Raw genomic sequence first — 20,052 nt, 5'->3', positions numbered from 1 at the left:
GATTGCCAATTGAACTTGTTTATAGCGAGATTAAAAAGTACATGAAGAAAAAGAAAATGGCAGTGACAGGAAATGAAGTAAAACCACGATGGGAACTTGACTTCGACTTACTGGAAAACGAGGGCCTTTTTGGAGAATATCTTGAAATGGGTATGTCACTTGCTCCATTTTGGCTTATGATCCATGATTGCATATAATTGATGAAAACGTTCTGGGAGTATTAGCCTGCAGGGCATAATCATTCCGTTCAGTTCAAGGCGAGCAGCCACATTTTTTGTGAACTAATTGCCGAGACTGATATAAGCTGCAGGTTTGAGACTCTCGATGACACCAAACTTCTTAACGCACCAATCATCGTTCTTCATTTCAGCAAGTAGTCAATAACTAAAGCCGCTCAATCTAATCAATCTAATAATAATAATAATAATAATAATTATTATTATTATTATTATTATTATTATTAAACCCTATAAAATGCACTTTTAGCAATCTTAACTAGAGATACTTGTATTTTTTCTCCACAGTCATTCAATTCGGCTTCATCACAATCTTTGTTGCTGCGTTTCCTTTGGCTCCGTTCTTCGCTCTCGCCAACAACGTTTTTGAGATCAGAATTGATTCAGACAAAATTGTGAACGACATGAGAAGACCCGTGGCTCACAGAGCGCAGGACATCGGAATCTGGTTCACTATCTTAAGTTCTGTGACAAAATTAGCAGTTATAAGTAACGTAAGTATAAACTGTGCTGTAAACCTTTTCTACACCTGGCATTCCTCCCGGTTTCGGAACGGGTCAGAATTATCCCATCAAAATAAAGAAAGTAATGAATAGATAAATTTGCAAATAACTGTCTTTATTATATGCTCAACAGGATATCGCGTTTCTGATTGGTCAACGACGAATTCATAAATAGGTTACCGTTGATAGAGTGCAATTCGGAAGTTGCTATGGAAACAAAGCGATGGAGTAATTTTGTTTACTATATACAATAGATATGAACTTGATCGTATGAACTTCTCGTAGTGTATTTCGTGGTTTATGATCACTCGTGATGTTTTGAAAGTTCTCAAATTGCACCACCTTAAAATTAACGTTCGGCTGTTAAGAGATTCGTGGTAACAAAAGTTCTCTTCCATGTATTTTACCCAGAGATGACTTTGGTCGCATTGTCTAGTTCAATGGGATCTGTTTCTCACTAATTTTCATTTTTAATTAACAGGCATTCCTTATAGCATTTACCTCTCAGTTCTTACCCAAGTTATTATACGTGGGAAGCGTGTCACCCGATGGTTCTCTAAAGGGATTTACAAACTTTAGCCTCGCTTGGGCGCCTGAAAATACAACCTCGCAACCCTGCAGGTATTGTCTGGAATAATTAATCAAGCTGTTCGACAGCTGTAGTACACATGACGAACACAAAAAACTACGAGAACATGTATTGCATAGAAAACGACTCTTAATGGTTGAAATATAACTGTTAAAAAAAAAGGTCTCCCGACTAAAGTCAAATCTATTTTGACTTTCCGAGACTTTGAGGAAATGCGACTCTGGTTTCAAAAGTGGGTTTTGAATGTTCTTTTCGGTACACACGAAATGGATATAATTAAGGGATGCAAGGTATATTTGAATTAAGTCGCGAAACAACTGAAAAAAATTCCCCCCGGGAAAGAATGTGAAAGATTTTGAGCTACTTTGGAAAACTAGACCATTTGGAAACAGACTAAATACCTGTACAATGCTTCGCCAATCGACTTAGCCGGCTAACAACATAAGATTAATGAGCGCATTTATTTCTTTCCCAGATATATCGACTTTCGTAACCCCGATGGTACACTGAGCAAATTCTATTGGCATCTGGTGACATTAAAACTTGCATTTGTAATTATGTTTGAGGTAAGTTTAAAAAGAGAGCAGTTTTACTATGAGGAATTATGTGTGTGCGCAAAATTGGCCAGTCCAGTATTACCGATTTGATCTGGTCTCACAAAAAGTTACTTTCTTTGATACCGAAGTTTGTTCCTATTACTTTCACCTGCACTGAGGGGAAGAATTGAAAAGGCCAAATAGACCAAAGAGTAACCTACCAAAACGATAACAGCTAAGGGAAGCCATTTTGTTTCTCGTGGACTGTATGCTCGGAGGTCAACAATACCTTGCTCGTCAGCTCCGAGTAGACCAATCATAATGCACGAAAAGCACTATCCACTTGAATGTTTAATACCAACAAACTTGACTACTGAACTTCACATTACACTCTATTCAGTTACTGAACGCTTTTGGATTGCGAGTACAAGGAAGCGCCCGTTATAAGAACGGTAATGTGAAAATACTCAACCCCCAAGCCTTTTGTGGATACTCAGAACTAATCCAAATTTAAGGCCACATCTATCACATTTGGTGCTGGTTACACCCTTTTTTTGTTTAAACGTTCATGAATCACATTCACAGTAACTAAATTATCATGAACCGGAATTCCCTTTTAACTAGTATAAATTCCCATAACATCGGTACATAATTTGTACAGGCTTAATAGGAACTCAGTAGCAGACTGGAGCGAATCCTAAGTAAACGTTTTGATGTTGAAAGGGAAGGGAAGTTAAGCGAAAAAAAAATTTAAAGGGTATATTCGATATTTGGATCTGGTTTTCTTTAGGTCAAAATTGCAATATCAGCGCCAGGCCCCTCTATTTATTGACCAATAGAAATATTGAGGTCCCATTGTCACGGTCAAATAACACTTTGTTCCGCTTCTCTTTAGCATATCATCTTCTTCGTGTCTTACCTGATTGACTTATTGGTACCAGATATCCCTGGAGGACTGGATCAGTCGATAAAACGAGAGGCTTATCAAGCCAAACAGATCATGTCTGAACATCATGGACTAATGGGTGCTTCAATTAGTTCGGATGATTACTTGTTGGAACTTGAAACATAACCAGCTCATGTCATGCATAAACACAGAATATCTTAACATGGGCAAATTTCGCGAAGGAAAAAGGAGGCAAGATAGTACTAGCGTCAGAGTATGAGAATTTAGTTACCACAAGGGATATTTAAAGTTAGGACCGCAAGTGAAAACTATATTGCGTTAGTATGCCGAAAATTTCAGTCGAGTTATTTATTGCATTGAGTTACAAACGAGTGAGGTCTTTGAACATTTTGTGAACAACATCAATTTGTGACAGTATAGAGACGAGTAGAACCAAAGAAATCTAAAATTTAAAAAAATCACCGAAAAAGTCACAATATTTTAGAAATCCCACGTGCCAGTCCTAATTGGTAACTCAATGAAACAAAAACAGCGGTTACAAGCATTTGCTTGAACTGCATATTTTTTATAAAGTTAACGTTTCGTATGTTACAACAAACATCATCATCAGAAGTGATTATTATTCAGTTACAGATCAATCAATTTAGATTCAAAAATACAACTGAACGGACTGGGAACTAACGAAATTGAATGACATAAAACGACAAGAAATATGCCAATAATAAAGATAAATAGAGTCTATGTTTATCCCTGATTTAAAGCCAGCTTTAAATGAAAACGTTGACAGTGAGAAAGTTTATCTCTTTTATTAGCACATTTCGTTTTATCTGTAACTGAATAATAATCACTTGTGATGATGTTATGTTGTAACATACAAAACGTTAAGTTTATAAAAATTTATGCATTTCAAGCAAATGTGTTTTATTAATATTGCGAAACTTAAATGGCCCAAGTCAAAAAATTTTTATGAAACTCAATGAAGCCATAAGTGTCCACATGCAGAAATTAAAAAAATCGAGAAAGGACGAGAACCTTCTCTCCACGAATTAGATGCCAATACTTGATTTGCTTGTCAAAAGTTTCATCTTTTAAAGAATCGACTAAGGCCAGGGGCGGATCCAGGATTTTTCTTAGGAAGGGGTGCAACACAAAGGAATGGCGTAGTTGACTAAGACGTTTTCTTTCTTTTTTTGGCAGAATTCTGCTGTAGGTGTATTAGAAAGCCGTAGGTTATCTCAAGGGGAGGGGGGTGCGCACCTCCTGCACCCTCCCCCTAGGTCCGCCCCTGAAGGCGCAGGATAGCTTTTCTTAAACACTAATGGCCTTTTAGATGCGCAATTTAAGAAGTACCAGCGACTTTCAACGAAACAAGCTTGTAGACACTATAGCGCAGACTGCGCTAAATTGCAGTGAATTTTGAAGGACATAGTTTGGAGGGCTATCGATCATTCAAATTCAAGGGTAAGAATTAAATTCCACCAACGTTTTGGCTACTGTGATTACAGGAAGTCATGGCAAAATGTCACATCATGATGTAATCCACATTTTTGCGGTTTTTTTCCGTTCTATTGAAAGGACTAGTTTTACTTCCAAACCACAAAATTAATGTTTATTATTTGAACTCTCAGGAACAACAATTACACTTAAAACACGAAAACAGAGATATTTAGTCACAATCGTTATACACATAATATTTTTTCAATAATACTTGTAAATATGTTTCATATCTTTTTGAAGTGCCAACCTTGAGGCCAGAAATTTAAATTATGGCGAATAACGAATAAATTTGAAAATTCAACTCATTAATTTAAATAATTTCCATCATTTTCTTCCACCAACAACCCTCAGCGCGCAAGTAATTAAATATCAAGCCTCGCTAATTTTTTTTTTAATGTCAAAGCCGAAACCCGAAAAAGGAATGGAAAAGTCGGTCCGGGGCTTTTTATATTGACGGGTCAGTATTAGAAGGGACTTGATTAGTTGTTTTTTCTTTGTTTAAAAATTTTGGAAGAATTTGTTTGGGTTACATTTAAACTAACAAATTGTTGAATATTCAATTAAACAAAGAATACGACCATTCACCTTTTCTTCTGCCTTATGGCCTCTGTGAATAAATTATCAGAAAATAATACTAGACTTCTTGGCGATTCAAATGGTTAGCTTTGACGACTTCTGGTTTGTGGACAGATCCAAGATCTGAACTTAATAAACTGTCAAATTTGACAACAAAACCGACCTTGTGACGTGCTAAAAAGAAGAGCGAATTTGATTTGAAATAGTTGTAAGTGGAAGTCGCTCAGGACAGCTGTCAGAAAACAGCGAACAACCAGCTTTCATTTCTGATCCCTGATTGGTTGAAGACATGCGCGGGGGCCTCTATTTTGATTCCTCGAGAATCGGTCGACATCTAATTTGAATTTCTAGTTCTGTGATCTTTAATATTGTGAGCTGATGTGACCAAAAAATTCTCCGATCTGGCTTACAGTTCGATAGCATTTGAATTCTATTTGAATTGTGAAGTCTTGATGGAGGATTCCGAATCGACCGCAGAGCTTTAAATTGAGAAACACGATAAACATTTTCGGAGAAAGCCATGCCCAGATCGTACAACAAAATGGATGACACAGATCCCCTAGCGGCCAACGAGTCTCTGGTATTTATCACATTTTTTTACGTTTTTTAAACCAACATTTTAAACTTACCTTCGAATTCTTGAAGATTATATAAATATAAATCTAGGTAAGTCTACCCCCACAGGCAACGTCAATGAAGCGAACTAAAGCGACTGACACTGCTTGGCATATACAAAAAATATATTTTATGCCGTATCCATCGCACTTTCGCATTTCATTTTATTACAATGCGACGAAAATGTTTCCTAGCATTTTACGATTCGCTAAACAGGGTACGACATTATTTTTGAAAATGCTATAGTAAAGGTAAGGCAAATTAAACAATGAATACAACTCTTTCATGCAAGACTAGTCGCGTTACAAAGAGCTGGTTGCAACATTCACTTTGTCAAATTTTGCTGGTGTTACAATTTTCTACAGCGTTTTGTTGGTTTAGCATATGAAGCAACCAATGTTAATCTTCAGCGTTTCGGAATAGTCATGTTTTTCATGCGTTCACGAGATTGACTCGATCAAAGATCGACTGAAAAGCAAATGCAAGATCTGGGCCATTAAAAATTAAAGAAACTGGGCGTTATACTGTACAGCTCACCAATTTTGGTGTTTGTGTTTATTTCGCTTTAGCTCCTTTCCAATACCTAGTCACAGGATAGTCTCTGTATGGATAACATACACAATTTTTTTTGTTTCATTCTTTTTGTTACAATAACCTTGGTTTGAAATAGCGATTGAATGCGGAAAACTCTCACTAGACAGTTCTAGCAACGGCACAAAAATATATGTATATATCTAAGTGAACTTGCATTTTGACAGAACAACGTGCATAATGCCATTCTGTCTCACTTCATATGCTATGTTGCCTCGGCATTGAAAAGCTGATTCGTATGCACCCAATTGAATAACTGTCATGAAGCAATAAAATCCAGTGATTTTTGGGATCATTTAAACTGTCAAAATCTCATATCAAACTACGAGGAAGATGATGAGAAAATGGGAAAATAAGCAAGATGTTAAGGATTTCGTAATCGAAGACGTTTTGAAGTTTGGCGAAAAGCACTATGACAACAAGACCACATCCAAAAAAACGAGCCGGAAAAGCAATAAAGCACATGAAAAATTAATTTGCATTCATCTATCTGATATGGTAGCTACAGAATAGCGAACAAGAGCATCGATTTAGAGCGCGTTCTGTTCTTCGTGGATATGCTTCGTTGCCTCAAGTGTTTAATCAGTTTTCTAAACAGGCGGAAATTTGCATTCTGGCAGTCCTTTCGCTGCACAGGACAAAAACAAAATGAGATCTTATTTACTTTCGTAATGCAATTGGGGTAAAACGTACGTCGAGCAGTTTCATTTAGCAGGATGTGTGAATCACCTTTGAATCTAATTTTTTGCAACAAACAAGATAAGTCAACATGTCGATCTTAAAGAAATTTCGTGCATTTCTGCGTATCTCGAAATGTTTTTTTTTTTTTTAACCAACAAACAATTATGGCAAAAAGCCATTACATATTATGACAACCAGTTGACTTGAGAAGTATGTTAAGACAATAGCAGGAACAAAATAAACAAATAAATACCTAAACAAACAAACAAAGTAAATTAAATGAAGGTTCTTTTGGGACCAATAACAACAAAGTAATACACATACGACTGGTGCCAGTAAGTGCACTACAAAGCTGAATATATAAAGTCCATTGTCGCCATGAAGGGACGGTTTACAAAAACACCTTTAGAAGTTCCAATAATGAAACCTTCCTAATAAATAAGGAATAAGGCTATATAGTCTCTGTTTTTCTTTACTTAAAAAACCCTCCAAAGCACCACTTTTCCTTAAAAGAACGAATAGAGCAGAAGTAAAAAAAACCGTGTGTAAAATTGAGAAATAATATTTGATTATTTTTTTGCGAATATCAAAGGATTCCGAAAAAAGTCAAAAAGACGTTCTCTTCAGAACTCTCAAGTCTTGATTTGACTTATTGTAAAGAAACGTTTCTCGGATTGTTGCCAAACAGAAGATTCCCTTAAATCAACTGTTAAATACTAAAATCAAGGGCAAGCCCTAGCCGTCTTTTTCTTGATAAGTATTACTTAGACGAAATGAAAGGAGGCGGCATCCAGCGGTTAGAGGGGGGGTTGATTTGCATGTAACTCCCTAACTACCCACCTTTCTGCTGTGTTTATACAACTTGAACTGTTGCTCTCCAAGTTCGACCCCACAAGCTTTAAGCCTGAAAATCCTACCATACTTAATAAAATCAAATAGTATGTTACGTTCTAACTTCCAGTACCTGTCGGCATTAAAGATCTGTAATTATTCGTGCAAGTAAGGGAAACCGACCTTTCAGGCCAAGATTTCTCTCAGAACTAATTTTCCATTGGGAACACCATGGCCATTCTAGCAAAATTAACAATATGAAAGGGGTAAGATTAAAAGAGAAAGGAAACAAGAAAGCGTCGTTTTAATTATAACTTGGGGCCCTAATAACACCTTGATAGAAGTATATTCGTGAAATTTGTGAAAGCCACATATTTCGAAAAGTCTGCGAATTGAGACGACTCTAAAAGAGTTGGCAGCCAACGTACGAAACAATTTATGGAACGAAAGCCGAAAGAAATGATATTGTAAAGGTTATTATTAAGGCTATAAAAAATATTTCCATTGCTGACTTTTAAAGTAATGGCAAAATTTCGAGGCTGGAGAGCTTCATTCATCTTCAAACTGAGTCATCTTAGCTCTTTTTTCATTCCTCCCAAAGAAAGAACAAGTGCTTGAAGCACAAAACGAATATTTCGGCATCTATAAGTATAGAAAAAAATTCCAAGTTTTAACACAGTGACGTACGGCAAGCATTCCATATTTTGGGACTTCCCTATGGCGCAGACTCCTTAAGAGTGTAAAGGCTGAATGTAACTTGAATAATTTTAAGACTGATCATATAAGAAAATTGAAGTTATCTTCAATTATGAATGAGCTGACCAGTGTGGGTCGGACTGTTTTTTGTGCTGATCTTAAATTATTCTCTTCGCAGTTTAAGTCATTTTAATAGCAGTCTTAGTCAGTTTATAATTAGGATATTTTTAAGAAAAGTTTATTGATAGTCTTTTTAAAATTGTTAACATATGTATATGGTTAATATCATTTTTCATTTAATATTTTGTTTTGTCACCAATTAGTATTTTATGCTAAAATATGTTGATACTTCAAAAAAGGTATTATTATTATTATTATTATTACTATTATTATTATTATTATTTTTTTTTTTTTAAACAAAAAAAAAACAGCATAAATCATGAATAAATATCTTCTTGATTTCCGTCAAGGAAAAGTTTGGGACTGCACAAGTAGTCGTCGGAGGTCGAAATGAACACTGCGTCGGCGGACAATGTTTTAAATTGACGCCGTAATTCAATTGTTCAACATCAGTCTAATTGGTTGAGTTAAGTTACGCTTAATGGAAGGCTAAAGCCGTGTCCACACTCAACGTTGATTATGATCATCTGAAGTATATATCAGGCTATCATACTCCATTCAGTTTTGTTCAATTATGGTTCTGTTCACATCTGCGAAAATTCAAATACAATACGCAGGGTAACCTCGCAGTGTGAGACAAAATGGCGCCGTATCGCGTAGCTGCCACTGTGCTTGAGGCGAGAAGAGAACCAAGGATAGCTTAAGAGAATAGAAGACAAATCCAAACCTTCGCTCCATAAAGCGATTTAAAATTTCGTCTGCTCATACCACCACGTGCTCGCCATTCTGTTCAATTACGCATTGTAATTACTTCAAACAACACCTTTGAGGTTGTTTGAAGTAATTATAATCCAGTTATAATCAGGGACTGAAAATTAAACATTTTCACGATCATCTAAGGTCACGGCCAGAGATATGCAAAAAAACATTGTCGACTGGTTCTTTAAACAGCAGCACTCGAACAGCCCCAAGGGAAGGTGAAGGGTCTCGCAAGTGTACAAGAGTGATTCGGAATATTTGATTTAAGGCTTGACAACAAACTTCACCGCTGTTGTGATTTTAACCAAAATTAACACTGCTGCGTGTAAATATTGTTTCCGTGCACAACTAAGCCGAACACGGTACCTTCGTCTTTAGCGGCAAGAGATGCAAAGGATATCACTGATACAGGAGCCCATGAGTACAAAAGTTACAACAGGGCCCCTTGTGATGATAAAGCACGAAGCAATTAGGTCCAGGGATTATTCAAGAATATCTGTCGATTGCAAAAACCCCAAGGCAACACAGCTGATCGTAAAAGGAGAGAAACACGAAAGCCTCGTTGCCTGAATTGCGATTATGATCAGAAACATTAGCGATCTCATTAGCGCGTTAGCAAACAACACATCAACAACCCTAAAATCAATTCAATCCATAAGAGACAAAAGCATTAATTGGGCCATGAACTGTGAAAAACGACCAGTCGGATGGAGAGTCTATGGTTGTCAATTATATATTAGGTACTTAACGGTATGATATGGCTTTGGTAGTAATTTTCAAGACTATTTCGTTGTATTCAGAGAATGGCTAAATGACTTTTACTAGTATAACCTATAACTATTACTAAGTACTATAAACTGCGGCCTGCACGTAACTGTCCCTCTCTTGCAGCCCTCTACGAGCGCAAATTCGCGCCTCGCTAAACAACGAATGTTGCGATGGACAACTAACGGAGACTTTGGTTTCGGTAACCAGTCTGTCCTTGGTGGTCTGTTTTAGTAAATTGAAGGGGACGCCTCACATTGCTTTGTTTTATAGAGCAATGAATGGTCGAAATGTCCCCCATAAACACATAAAAAAGAAAGGAAGCTGATGAACTGAAAAGAAATGAAGAAAAACTGAAAAAACAAAAAACAAAAAAAAAACAAGAGCCGATGCAAAGATTTCTCAATTGTAACTTGGTGATTGAATCGTTATTCATTCTTGTTTCAAGACCCCTCAATTGCTACATTTAAAAAAAAGTCGCCCAAGAAAACTGTAACTGCTCAAGGGTGAAGGTTGCTAAGGATAAGAAATGTCAGGCTTAATATTTAATACATTGCTTCAAGAGTTTACTCACTGTTCCCATTTTATTACTGATGGTGATAATAATAATAATAATAATAATAATAATAATAATAATAATAATAATAATAATAACAATAAATAATAATAAGAAGAAGAAGAACAAGAACAATAATGATGATGATTATAATGGTAATAATAATAATAAAAATAATAATAATATTTTGCTTCAAACTCCACTTAGAAGACATTTTAATGTATTAATTTCTAGAATTAGGTTTTTATTTTAATTTTCTTATTTCCTGTTGGCCTTCAGGTTACACAACAGTGCCTTTCTGTGCGTTAGCTATCGTTTGGCATACATAGGTTTACACAATATAATAACGGCAATATAATAATAGAGCAGTTTTTAATCGAGTGTCAAAAGTGATCAGCGAAATAATTTGGTTTTGCATTACTTCACTCAGTGATTGGTTCAAAGTTTGAGCGCCACTTTTTCAACCAATCAGAAGTGCAACCACAACCAATTGTGGCTTGCGCGTGCACATTTTCCCACGCTTTGTGTCGGCTTCGTGTAAATTACTTCAAGTTTTGATTGGTTTACTGGATGATGTCTCCGTCCTTTTTGATTGGCCAAAGTAATTACTTTGGTTTTGGTTTTGGTTTTCATCACTCATTTGAAAACCGCTCTACTAATAATCATCATCATCATCATCATCATCATCATCATAACAATAATAATAACAATAATAATAAAAATAGCACTAATGATGATGATGATAATGGTAATGACAATAGTGATAGGGCCTCTCTCATTTTCAAACATCTGCAGAATTCTGAACATTGTCACGCCTCATGTTCAGCAGATTGTTTTCGAGTTTTTGATCACATCTCCACAAGTTTTCAACTCAAGATAAAAGAGGCCACTCATATTCAAAGATAACAATGCTATTTGAATAAACAATTACACCATGTCAATCTAAACCTGTCTTTTTAATTCTCACACTTTCACGCTTTACTTCATTCCGTTTTTACTACTTTTGACATTAACTGAGGAGTTTCTGTCGAACGACGTATTATAAACTCAAAGGTTTTGTCGTATTCTTAAGATAATGATAATAATAGAGTCGTGCATAACTGACCCCACGAGAGGTATCTAGAGAGACATCTTACAGCAAAGTTGATGTTGTAGAGCATTAGGTTTTAAAAAAAGGTCTTGTTTATAAGCCATGGGTTGTTTAATTTTTGTGATTTAAACACACATACTGTTTACCTTTAGCTACCTTTTATAAACAATAACACAATGGTGATTAAAACAAAGTTTACATTGTTTATGCAATTTAAGCAAGTCAGGTGTCTTTAGATTAACAGCACATAACTGGTAGTTGTTAAAGCAAGGAATGTTTACAAATATTGAAGTCATTACCACTGGTGTATACCTGTAAACCTTGACAATGGCTTTTCTAATTAATCAGCCTTACTTCAAATTTTACAATGTAAGGGTTATTTAAACCTTCCTGGAGCTTTTTTGATCAAAATTGTCTGTGTTTTGTTGGCCCTTTGAAACATTTTGAGACTTCTTCTGCTGACTGTGGTTTACTTCTCAAAATATAAACATTGATAGAGAAATAGCTCATAGGTTTGATAACTTGAATGTCAAACAAGCAATGACCTTTGAATAATGTGTGACTTCCAAAGAGCCCCCTGGTGGGAGATTCTGACCTTGATTTTGTCCAGACTGAAAAGTTTCCACACAGACTTTTATCCCCAAAAAGGCAAGGGCAAACAGACAGACAATAAACCACATTTATAGATAAGAGAAAGCCAAAGAGAAATGAGTGAAGAAACTGGAGAGGGGAAAGAAAAAGATAAACAGGTATTTTGTTAGTTTGGACCTGTCAATTGACAGGATAACTGTCAATTTTGCAAGCAAAGCTGTAACTCAAGAACTCTGAAGTGAACTATAGCAATTGACAATTCTCTAGTCAGCCTGTTAAGGGACATATAAAGGAAAAACCGCTTTTAAGTCCAGAAATTCCTTAATTCAGTAAATTAATTGTGATGTTTGGTTTATTACAATTAGCAATACAGGTTTTCACAGCACTTAATAAAGAAAATTAGTCCATACTATTCAAAGGGTTGTCCTCATCAAAACCAATTTCATGGATATATCAATATTCAGACTCGAGTCCAAGGAAAACAAGAAAAAAATAACTTGGTTATGCTTGAGATATACAAAGTTATTGATTCTTAAACTGTGACCTTTACCCAAAGGGATATAATAAACTTGTGAAGAAAGCCCTTCAGACCTATCTTGAAAATTATCAAAATCAAAGGTGGCCTATTGCTGGGTTTATTTTGATACCTACTGTATGAAGAAAAATACACCCCGCAACATAAATATTATAATAATTATTATTGTCAGAGGTATTATAATGATAAACCACAACGACTGCTGTGACAACATACTAATTATCTTGTTCTATGAGACAGCTGTAGATCCTAAATCTTTGCCCTTTTGAAGAAACAGTGACAAAGGATTATTGAAATACATGTAACAAAAGAAAATAATGATGGATTGAAACAAGTATATTGACCTAATATGTATGTTCATGTTGGGTCAGTTTCTGTGCTGAAGTTGGTTAGTTTATTCACATTGATATCATGTGCCACATCATGTAATGGCATTATGGATGATTGAATCTCATCTAAATGGCTTGTAGATGAGAGCAAAACACTAATGGAATAAAATATACTACCAATCTCCAAATTGCCATCATGGATGTAATAACAGTTACTTTAAATTTAAGTTTGACAAGTGTTATCATGGAACCAATAAGACCTGGACCAGTGCCAGTGCACACTTGGATGTAATAGAGATTTGTGTAGCTTGAATGTGCTTGCGCTAGACGTATTATGAACATTGATAAAGAACTACTTCCAAAAAAAAAAATGTAATAATAATTTCCTTTTTTTTCACACTTTTAAGTTTGTCTGCTAATTATCATTGGACCAGTGGAATTTTAGGCCTTCATTTCAAGATATTCATTAAGGCCAGCGCCTACTAATTCAAAGGTATTTTTGCCTGGTTTACTGAATATGCGGGAAAAGCAGATCTTAACAAGTGTTATTGAAATCCAAAAAGAAAATTGGGGGTAAACACGCATTTTTCGAAGATAATTAATCAACAATATTTGTAAAAAGCTTTAAAATACAAAGCAATGTATGGCGTTCTTTTCCAAATTGAAGCTTAATTATCTCTGAAAAATGTGTGGTTACCCCCAATTTTCTTTTTGTTTACCAAGAGCACGTGCTAAGTTCTGCTTTCTCCGCATAGTTTTAAACCGCGCAAAAATATCCCTGTATTAATAAGCACCACCCATAGGAAATCCAACTATCTCAAGATGCTCAGAACGTATGCACAATAACAATAGTAGGCACCGTCTTTAAACCATCTGGCATTCACTAACTTAAAGTCTCGAGAGAGTTGCCGGTTGAGGAAACAATGGCATCAAACACTCAAAATGCATCAAGTGTGTTCACAACTAATTTAGCATGCTCCACTGTTCAGGTCTTTCAGTCAATTAAGTCCATGCATGCATGGACTGCTTAGAAGCAGCTGCAATTTGCGCCTGTATATGCTTCCAGTCTGCTGGGGGTAAATTGATCATTGTTAAGCGCCTTTGAGACTTGTGATAAAGGTGCTATATAAATGCACCACTTTACTTTTTACTTTAAACTCATGTCTCGCTCACTTAAGATACTTCATTCTTAATCCAGTGAGTCTTTGGCATCATTCCACATATCTAGGAAATGGAAATGATCACAACGTAAATATGAAAATCCATGCATAAATCCAGCCCTTACAGTAGATCTGCCTGACTTTTCAGTGAAAAGAAAAAAACTTCAAAGATACTCATTATCGATCATTAAACATCCTGCAGTGTGGGCTTATGGCGATCAGAATGATATATATATGTAATTTATGCAATATATCGGTGGTCTCTTATATCACGAGGGGTGACTTTTTTCTATCGTTATTTATAAGGTGTTTGGAATATTATAATACACCAAGAACAGTGGCATAAATCATTCTGTGCTTTGGCTAAACATGTTTCAAATGAAATGTGACAACACATCAGAGTGAAATACCCAGATGAAATTAAGATTTAGCAGAATGCATCAAGTGTCACAAAATTCATAGAACTAAACCGCAATTGTAGCAGTGTCACGACGACTTGAACTTTTAAATGAATTTATATATATTTTATTTTAAACTAACCTTTAGGTTTTGTACAGTAGCTTGACAACATGAAGATCTTTTATGACAGCAACTTATGATGACCTTAAAGATGTTTTATTGCTGCCGCAATGAGTGAGCCTGAAACGAATGCACGAGATTCTTCAAAAGGCGCAAGGAATTGTGGTTATGCGCGAATGGAGGAATTAAGATGCGCAGTACGATATGATCAGAAGCAATCTCGACCCCAGAGCTCTTTTGCGACGAAGCAGCGTAAGCACTGGGGTCGAGAATGTATCTGAAGAGGCAAAGGCCTGTCGCTTCTCGTGTTCTCAAACACTGTCACGCACCAAAGAAAATAAATTCGAAATCGTTCAATGAAAAAGGCCAAGAACTTGGAAGATTGTATGAAACAAAATATTTTAATCACCTCTACAATTCTCAAGGCTGTGCGGTACATCGTTTCTGACTTATTTGTCGAAGTGTTTCACACAACTTTTGTATGGATCATCCGTCATGTGATCCACCAATATGACGGCCGGTAATTGACAAAAACATCTGTAGCTCACATTTCGCTTAATTTTCACTCATGAAATAAAAGGCATGTGTATGAACACACCTCCTAATGTACTTGAAAGGCTCAAACTGCTAAGATTCATAGGGATAGACGTTTTATCCCAACCAAATAGCTTTGTCATCCCGACTGTCACCCAAGGTGAAAATTAATATCTAAAGATGTCACGGAACTGGAAACTTGAAAAAAAAATTATTTCTAGGTCATCTTCAACCTCCTTTGGATAAAAATTCAGAAGACCTTGCGATTTTCATTTTATAATTTGATGACATCACTGTGAAAACCATCAATTTTTTTCTATCTTCTCTCGAGTATTCCAGTTGGGGGTGCAGTTTGAGGGTCCAAGTTTTGTACTGTCCCTGCTCAAGACCTATTAAAATCTCCATTCAATTTAAATTACTGCAAGCTTAAGCATGAGTAAACATCTTCCTTCCCCTGGGCAGCATTTCTCACCATTTATGTAAACTAGTTTTATGACAAAGCTTGTGGAAATGAAATAATCTTTTCTTCAAAACGTTATAACTTAAATGTAAATTGACAAATTCCCAACTTATGAAAACATGACAAGACGTAGTTTAAAAAAATGAAAAAAAAACCCACTTTGATTTAAGCTAGCTCAAATATCAATGATACTTTGCTATTAAATTTAGTTTCTTATCACAACTCCATGCAAAATACGCTGTTCTGCTTCGTTTGGAAAGTCATGTTTTGTTAACCTGCTAGCAAGTTAACAAACCTAATCCTCGATCAACTTTCTCTGTTTCGATTATCTTCCATGCTTTTATTTTTCTTGCCTTGCCGTCATTTATCTTAAAAAAGCCAATGTACTATAATTTCAGAATTGGTTTAAATAAGAAGCTGGCCTTTCCTCGGTACATCAATCATGTACATGTTATACGATTGAGGCTCTTTGAATTTAACTCTCTTCTTTTATTCTGCTCTCTTTCTAGGAAATGGCTTCCTATAATACTTTTGATCCAGCTTACAATGGAATTTACAAGGTTCTGAGCATGATTAAAAAAATAAAGAAAGAAAGAACAACAGAACAGAATTATTTTACACAGCATTTTGTAGATTTCCCCTATGAATTAACTAATTAATTAATACAATTTCTTATAGATTCTCAGTTAAATGTTGCTCTGAGTGAGTTTCCAGGATTTTTTTATCAGTGTCTGTGTGATTAGTTTTATCACATTACGTACAAAAGATGTTTTTAAACCATTAGCATGGCGATAAAAGGCTCTCAAATGTGACATCGTTTAGTTGTGACTGTACAGAATGGGTAGACAACAAAGTCAAACTAAAGAAAATTTACCTTATAGTCTCCAAGTCTATCTGAGGCAATTTCATTTGCCCCTGGACAAAACTACTGAAATTCCGTTCATTGGATAACATTTGCACAAACTGACTAATAAGTATGTAAAAATATTCTTGATTTTTTAACACACTGCTTGGTGCAAGGGCCAATTCTCATACCAACCGTGATTACTTTTGTTTGCAATCTGTTTCATACATGTAAGTTCTAGTAAACGTTTTGTGTGCCTTATTGACCAGTTATAGTACATGTAACAGACTCGCTAATTCAGTTCTTGCATACAAAAATACCTTGTATTTTGGTATAACATAATTCAGCTACATGTATCACGGACAACTAATTAATGCTACTAGAAATTTTTTATTTAAATATATCCACATTCATAGTAAACAACTTTACCATTCTAATTATTAATCACTGTAAAATACTGACCAATTTGAATATTAATTTTTGTAGTGCCAGCGATTAATGTAACCAAGTCCACTTTTTTAAACTAAATAATTTACGAATACTAAAAAAATTATTATATTGTTTTTAACTGAATAGTCTATTGTAAAAACTACTGGCAACTTAACTAAAGGCCCGATAGAAGACAAGCAGCAAAATACAGAATGTGGTTTTGTGTTTTTTTTGCTGTGCATGATAATCAAGACAAGTGAATAACTTAGCAGTGAAGCTTTCAATGTTCTTTTGTTAGCTAATAATTAATTTATCATGATGCCTTTTAGCTTGTTGTAACCACCCTAGAAATTATAAAAGCCACTTTTTGGACCTTTCATTAAATTTTAATTTAATAATGGAGATTAATGTGCTTTGCTTATTTTAGAATGTTGATAACGATGAAGACATGAGTGGGGACAGAGGGTGCTTCTTCAAGGATGGCAAAAGAAGAATTGGTATGATATCACAAAAAAAGTCATTATTGTGCTGCAATGCAACATTAACCAGTAAAATTAATGCGATATTCTTTCAAATAAGCAGACTTCTAACTTAATTAATTTTTCTTTTTTATAGTAGCTGGGTATTTTTTCCACAAAATTTAAGTTATGTTACTTAATAAGCACATGTTATATAATACATAACGTAAAAATTAATGCCACAAAGACCAAGAAGAATTGCCTGACTAACCTTATCAGAAGGCCAACCTCTCCATTAATTTCAAGCAACACGCATTTTTTGCATTTTTTGCAGACTTTGTGCTTGTCTATGAAGAAGGAGAGAAGGCACCACCGCCTAAACACCTGGAATATCGACAGAAGTTCTTAGGAAACTTGGCGAAGTCTCAGCTAGAATTTGAAGAGGTACAGAACTACTCACTTTTCACACACGTGTAACTTTTTGGTGATAAAGTTGACAGTTACTTGTGAAAATACATTGTTCGTGGTTAGTCTTACGAAGCTCGATCTTCGTAAGACTAACCACGAACAATGTATCTTCACAAGTAACTGTCAACTTTATTGTCAATTCTCACTCATGAATTTGTGCGGTCCGGAATCCTTATGCGATATAAGGCGAGATTTCTGTCATAATTTTGTTAGCGAACGGGACTTTAAGCGTGATGCCCAACGAGTTTGCCAAGCAGAAAGGTCTCTGATGCATCCCTTGGTCGGGATGAAACGAGCTTCGTAAGACTAACCACGAACAACGTATTTTCACAACTTTTTAATAGTACGGATATTTCACTACGTAGTAACTTACTAAAACAAGGAATGACCTAAAATGGTCTAAAATTACCTTAAATGAGCTACCACAATATCTAAAATGACCCACAATGTTATTTGAAACCCAGGCGTAACTAGCCATTTTGCTTTGTACTCCGTTCCAAACTTCGCGATTTCGTGGAAGTCAGAGAAGTAAAAAAGTGATTTTTTTGTGAATTTCATTGTATCTTGGGTGGCTTTACAAACAATGAACCATAGTTTTTAATGTCATCATGTCTCAGTGACTCTTTCTTAAATATCAACGTGATTTCAATTACAAAATTAAAGACGTTTTTCGTAATTCATTGCACCTTTGGATGTCTGTAAAACACTAAGAAGTCAATCTTGAAAAACAAAAATAAGCAAAAGAAACTCTCCACAAAAAGTTGAAAACATGAAACAAAAGTCCATGGAACCGAGGCTCTGGGCTTGCGTCACCAGAGGTATTTTTTTTCAGTACTCAGACATTGCCTCCAACTCGAGTAGCACTCTCTCGAAACCTTTGAAAAAATTGCTCTAGCACCCAGGGTAACGAACTGATCCATTTAGATGTGAACACGACTTGAGTAAATAGGCAGCGGTTGTTTCACGATTTTCGTTTCGTTGCCTAGAAACCCAACAGCTTTCTTTGAACATTTCTATAACACTTGCGCCGTATCCTAGAGTGTCTCATTTGAAACTAGCCTTATGGTGATGCTTGTCAGTCCGTCCTCCCATTCCAACAATTCAATCAGTACGTTTTTAGCGGCAAACCACTCTGTCCACCAGCGCGTCTTTTCAGTACATCTTGCCACTCCTCTATGTCATTATTTGTGCGTATTATTGGCTGTTGGTAAACACTCCAATCCTTGAGCGGGAACACTGTCTCGGAGGGGCTCATCAGCTTAAATGCAAGTTTTAATTAAACTCACGTTCAGTAAAAGAAAACGCCGATTACAATGTCCAAGAAAAATAGGAGGGTCTCAATGGGGGTGTAGCAAACACGGTACACGGTTTAAAATTTCGCGATTCCACGGTGCACGCTTAATTCTTACTTCAAATAATTGTTCAGAGCTTTGGAAAAGCTAAAAACAACACGGTTATCGGGACAAAATAATTCACGACACACGGTTAACTTTTTCCCTTTTTCACGACACACGATTAATTTTTTGGACGTTTCACGCCACACGAACCTCAAATAGTGCAATTGATTGGGAACATATCATGAAAGATCAAACTAGTACCCAGTGCACTATACCAAGTCATTCATTTTTCAAGATGGCGGTGAACTACAGTTCTTTATATGTGCTTTATCAAAAACCATTATTTTGAATAATTAGGAGGTAACTCAAGACAAGAAGGTCAAGCTTCACTTTATCAAATGCCATGCTCCATGGGAAGTTTTGCTTTTCTATGCTGAGGAACTGAACTTCAGAGCTCCATTGGAGGTACGGAGAGAACGTGTCAGGGGACAGTTTCTCGAAAGTCCCTGAACTTTACGGGTCATTTTCGGGTGTGACAATTCCCTTTGTAACTCAAGAACGGACAGCATTTAATACGTCAAACTTCACAGTTATTTTTCTTTTTGTTACCTTGAAAACATGTTAAAAGATCGGCTTTCCAAAATAAGCGGTTGGCAATTTCACAGATGGCTTTTCGGGCCCGAAAAGTTTTCTGGACTTTCGAGAAACGGGCCCAAGGTCTTGCATGGCCTAGAACACCGTCCACTTACTTGGATATGAGTAGCATGTATTGGTATATCCCTCTTTCTGTTCTTCAAATGATTCCGCTACAAGAATACAATAGTGGCCGGCTATTTTAGA

General features: G+C 35.8%; 2 protein-coding genes and 1 long non-coding RNA gene across 4 annotated transcripts in view; 2 read left to right on the top strand and 1 right to left on the bottom strand.

Moving 5' to 3' along the window:
- LOC138052081 (anoctamin-7-like) overlaps nucleotides 1–5,002 on the top strand; it is a 58,806-nt gene extending 53,804 nt beyond the window's left edge. Inside the window, exons 30-34 of the mRNA XM_068898444.1 lie at nucleotides 26–150; nucleotides 525–730; nucleotides 1,221–1,360; nucleotides 1,804–1,894; nucleotides 2,760–5,002. Coding sequence (XP_068754545.1) covers nucleotides 26–150; nucleotides 525–730; nucleotides 1,221–1,360; nucleotides 1,804–1,894; nucleotides 2,760–2,936 — 739 coding nt within the window. The 3' untranslated portion in view covers nucleotides 2,937–5,002. The remainder of the gene's footprint in view (nucleotides 1–25; nucleotides 151–524; nucleotides 731–1,220; nucleotides 1,361–1,803; nucleotides 1,895–2,759) is intronic.
- Nucleotides 5,003–5,133: 131 nt separating this feature from the next.
- Nucleotides 5,134–20,052, top strand: part of LOC138052073 (anoctamin-7-like) — a 47,409-nt gene continuing 32,490 nt past the window's right edge. The window contains exons 1-5 of one of the 2 annotated variants that reach the window (XM_068898433.1): nucleotides 5,134–5,424; nucleotides 16,186–16,236; nucleotides 17,377–17,446; nucleotides 17,742–17,851; nucleotides 19,570–19,677. In XM_068898433.1, the coding sequence (XP_068754534.1) occupies nucleotides 5,365–5,424; nucleotides 16,186–16,236; nucleotides 17,377–17,446; nucleotides 17,742–17,851; nucleotides 19,570–19,677 (399 nt within the window). In that variant the 5' untranslated portion in view covers nucleotides 5,134–5,364. The remainder of the gene's footprint in view (nucleotides 5,425–16,185; nucleotides 16,237–17,376; nucleotides 17,447–17,741; nucleotides 17,852–19,569; nucleotides 19,678–20,052) is intronic. The other variant, XM_068898434.1, reaches the window with a different exon arrangement.
- On the bottom strand, nucleotides 7,844–14,835 carry LOC138052070 (uncharacterized). The gene is made up of 3 exons (XR_011132989.1): nucleotides 14,704–14,835; nucleotides 12,094–14,227; nucleotides 7,844–8,204 (listed from the first exon to the last, which is right to left on the bottom strand). It is a non-coding gene; the product is annotated as an uncharacterized lncRNA (long non-coding RNA).

Source organism: Montipora capricornis, chromosome 6, assembly GCF_036669925.1.
Source record: "Montipora capricornis isolate CH-2021 chromosome 6, ASM3666992v2, whole genome shotgun sequence".
Taxonomy (NCBI): Eukaryota; Metazoa; Cnidaria; class Anthozoa; order Scleractinia; family Acroporidae; genus Montipora; species Montipora capricornis.
Note: the sequence above shows the minus strand (reverse complement) of the source record. Positions and strands in the feature narration are given on the sequence as shown.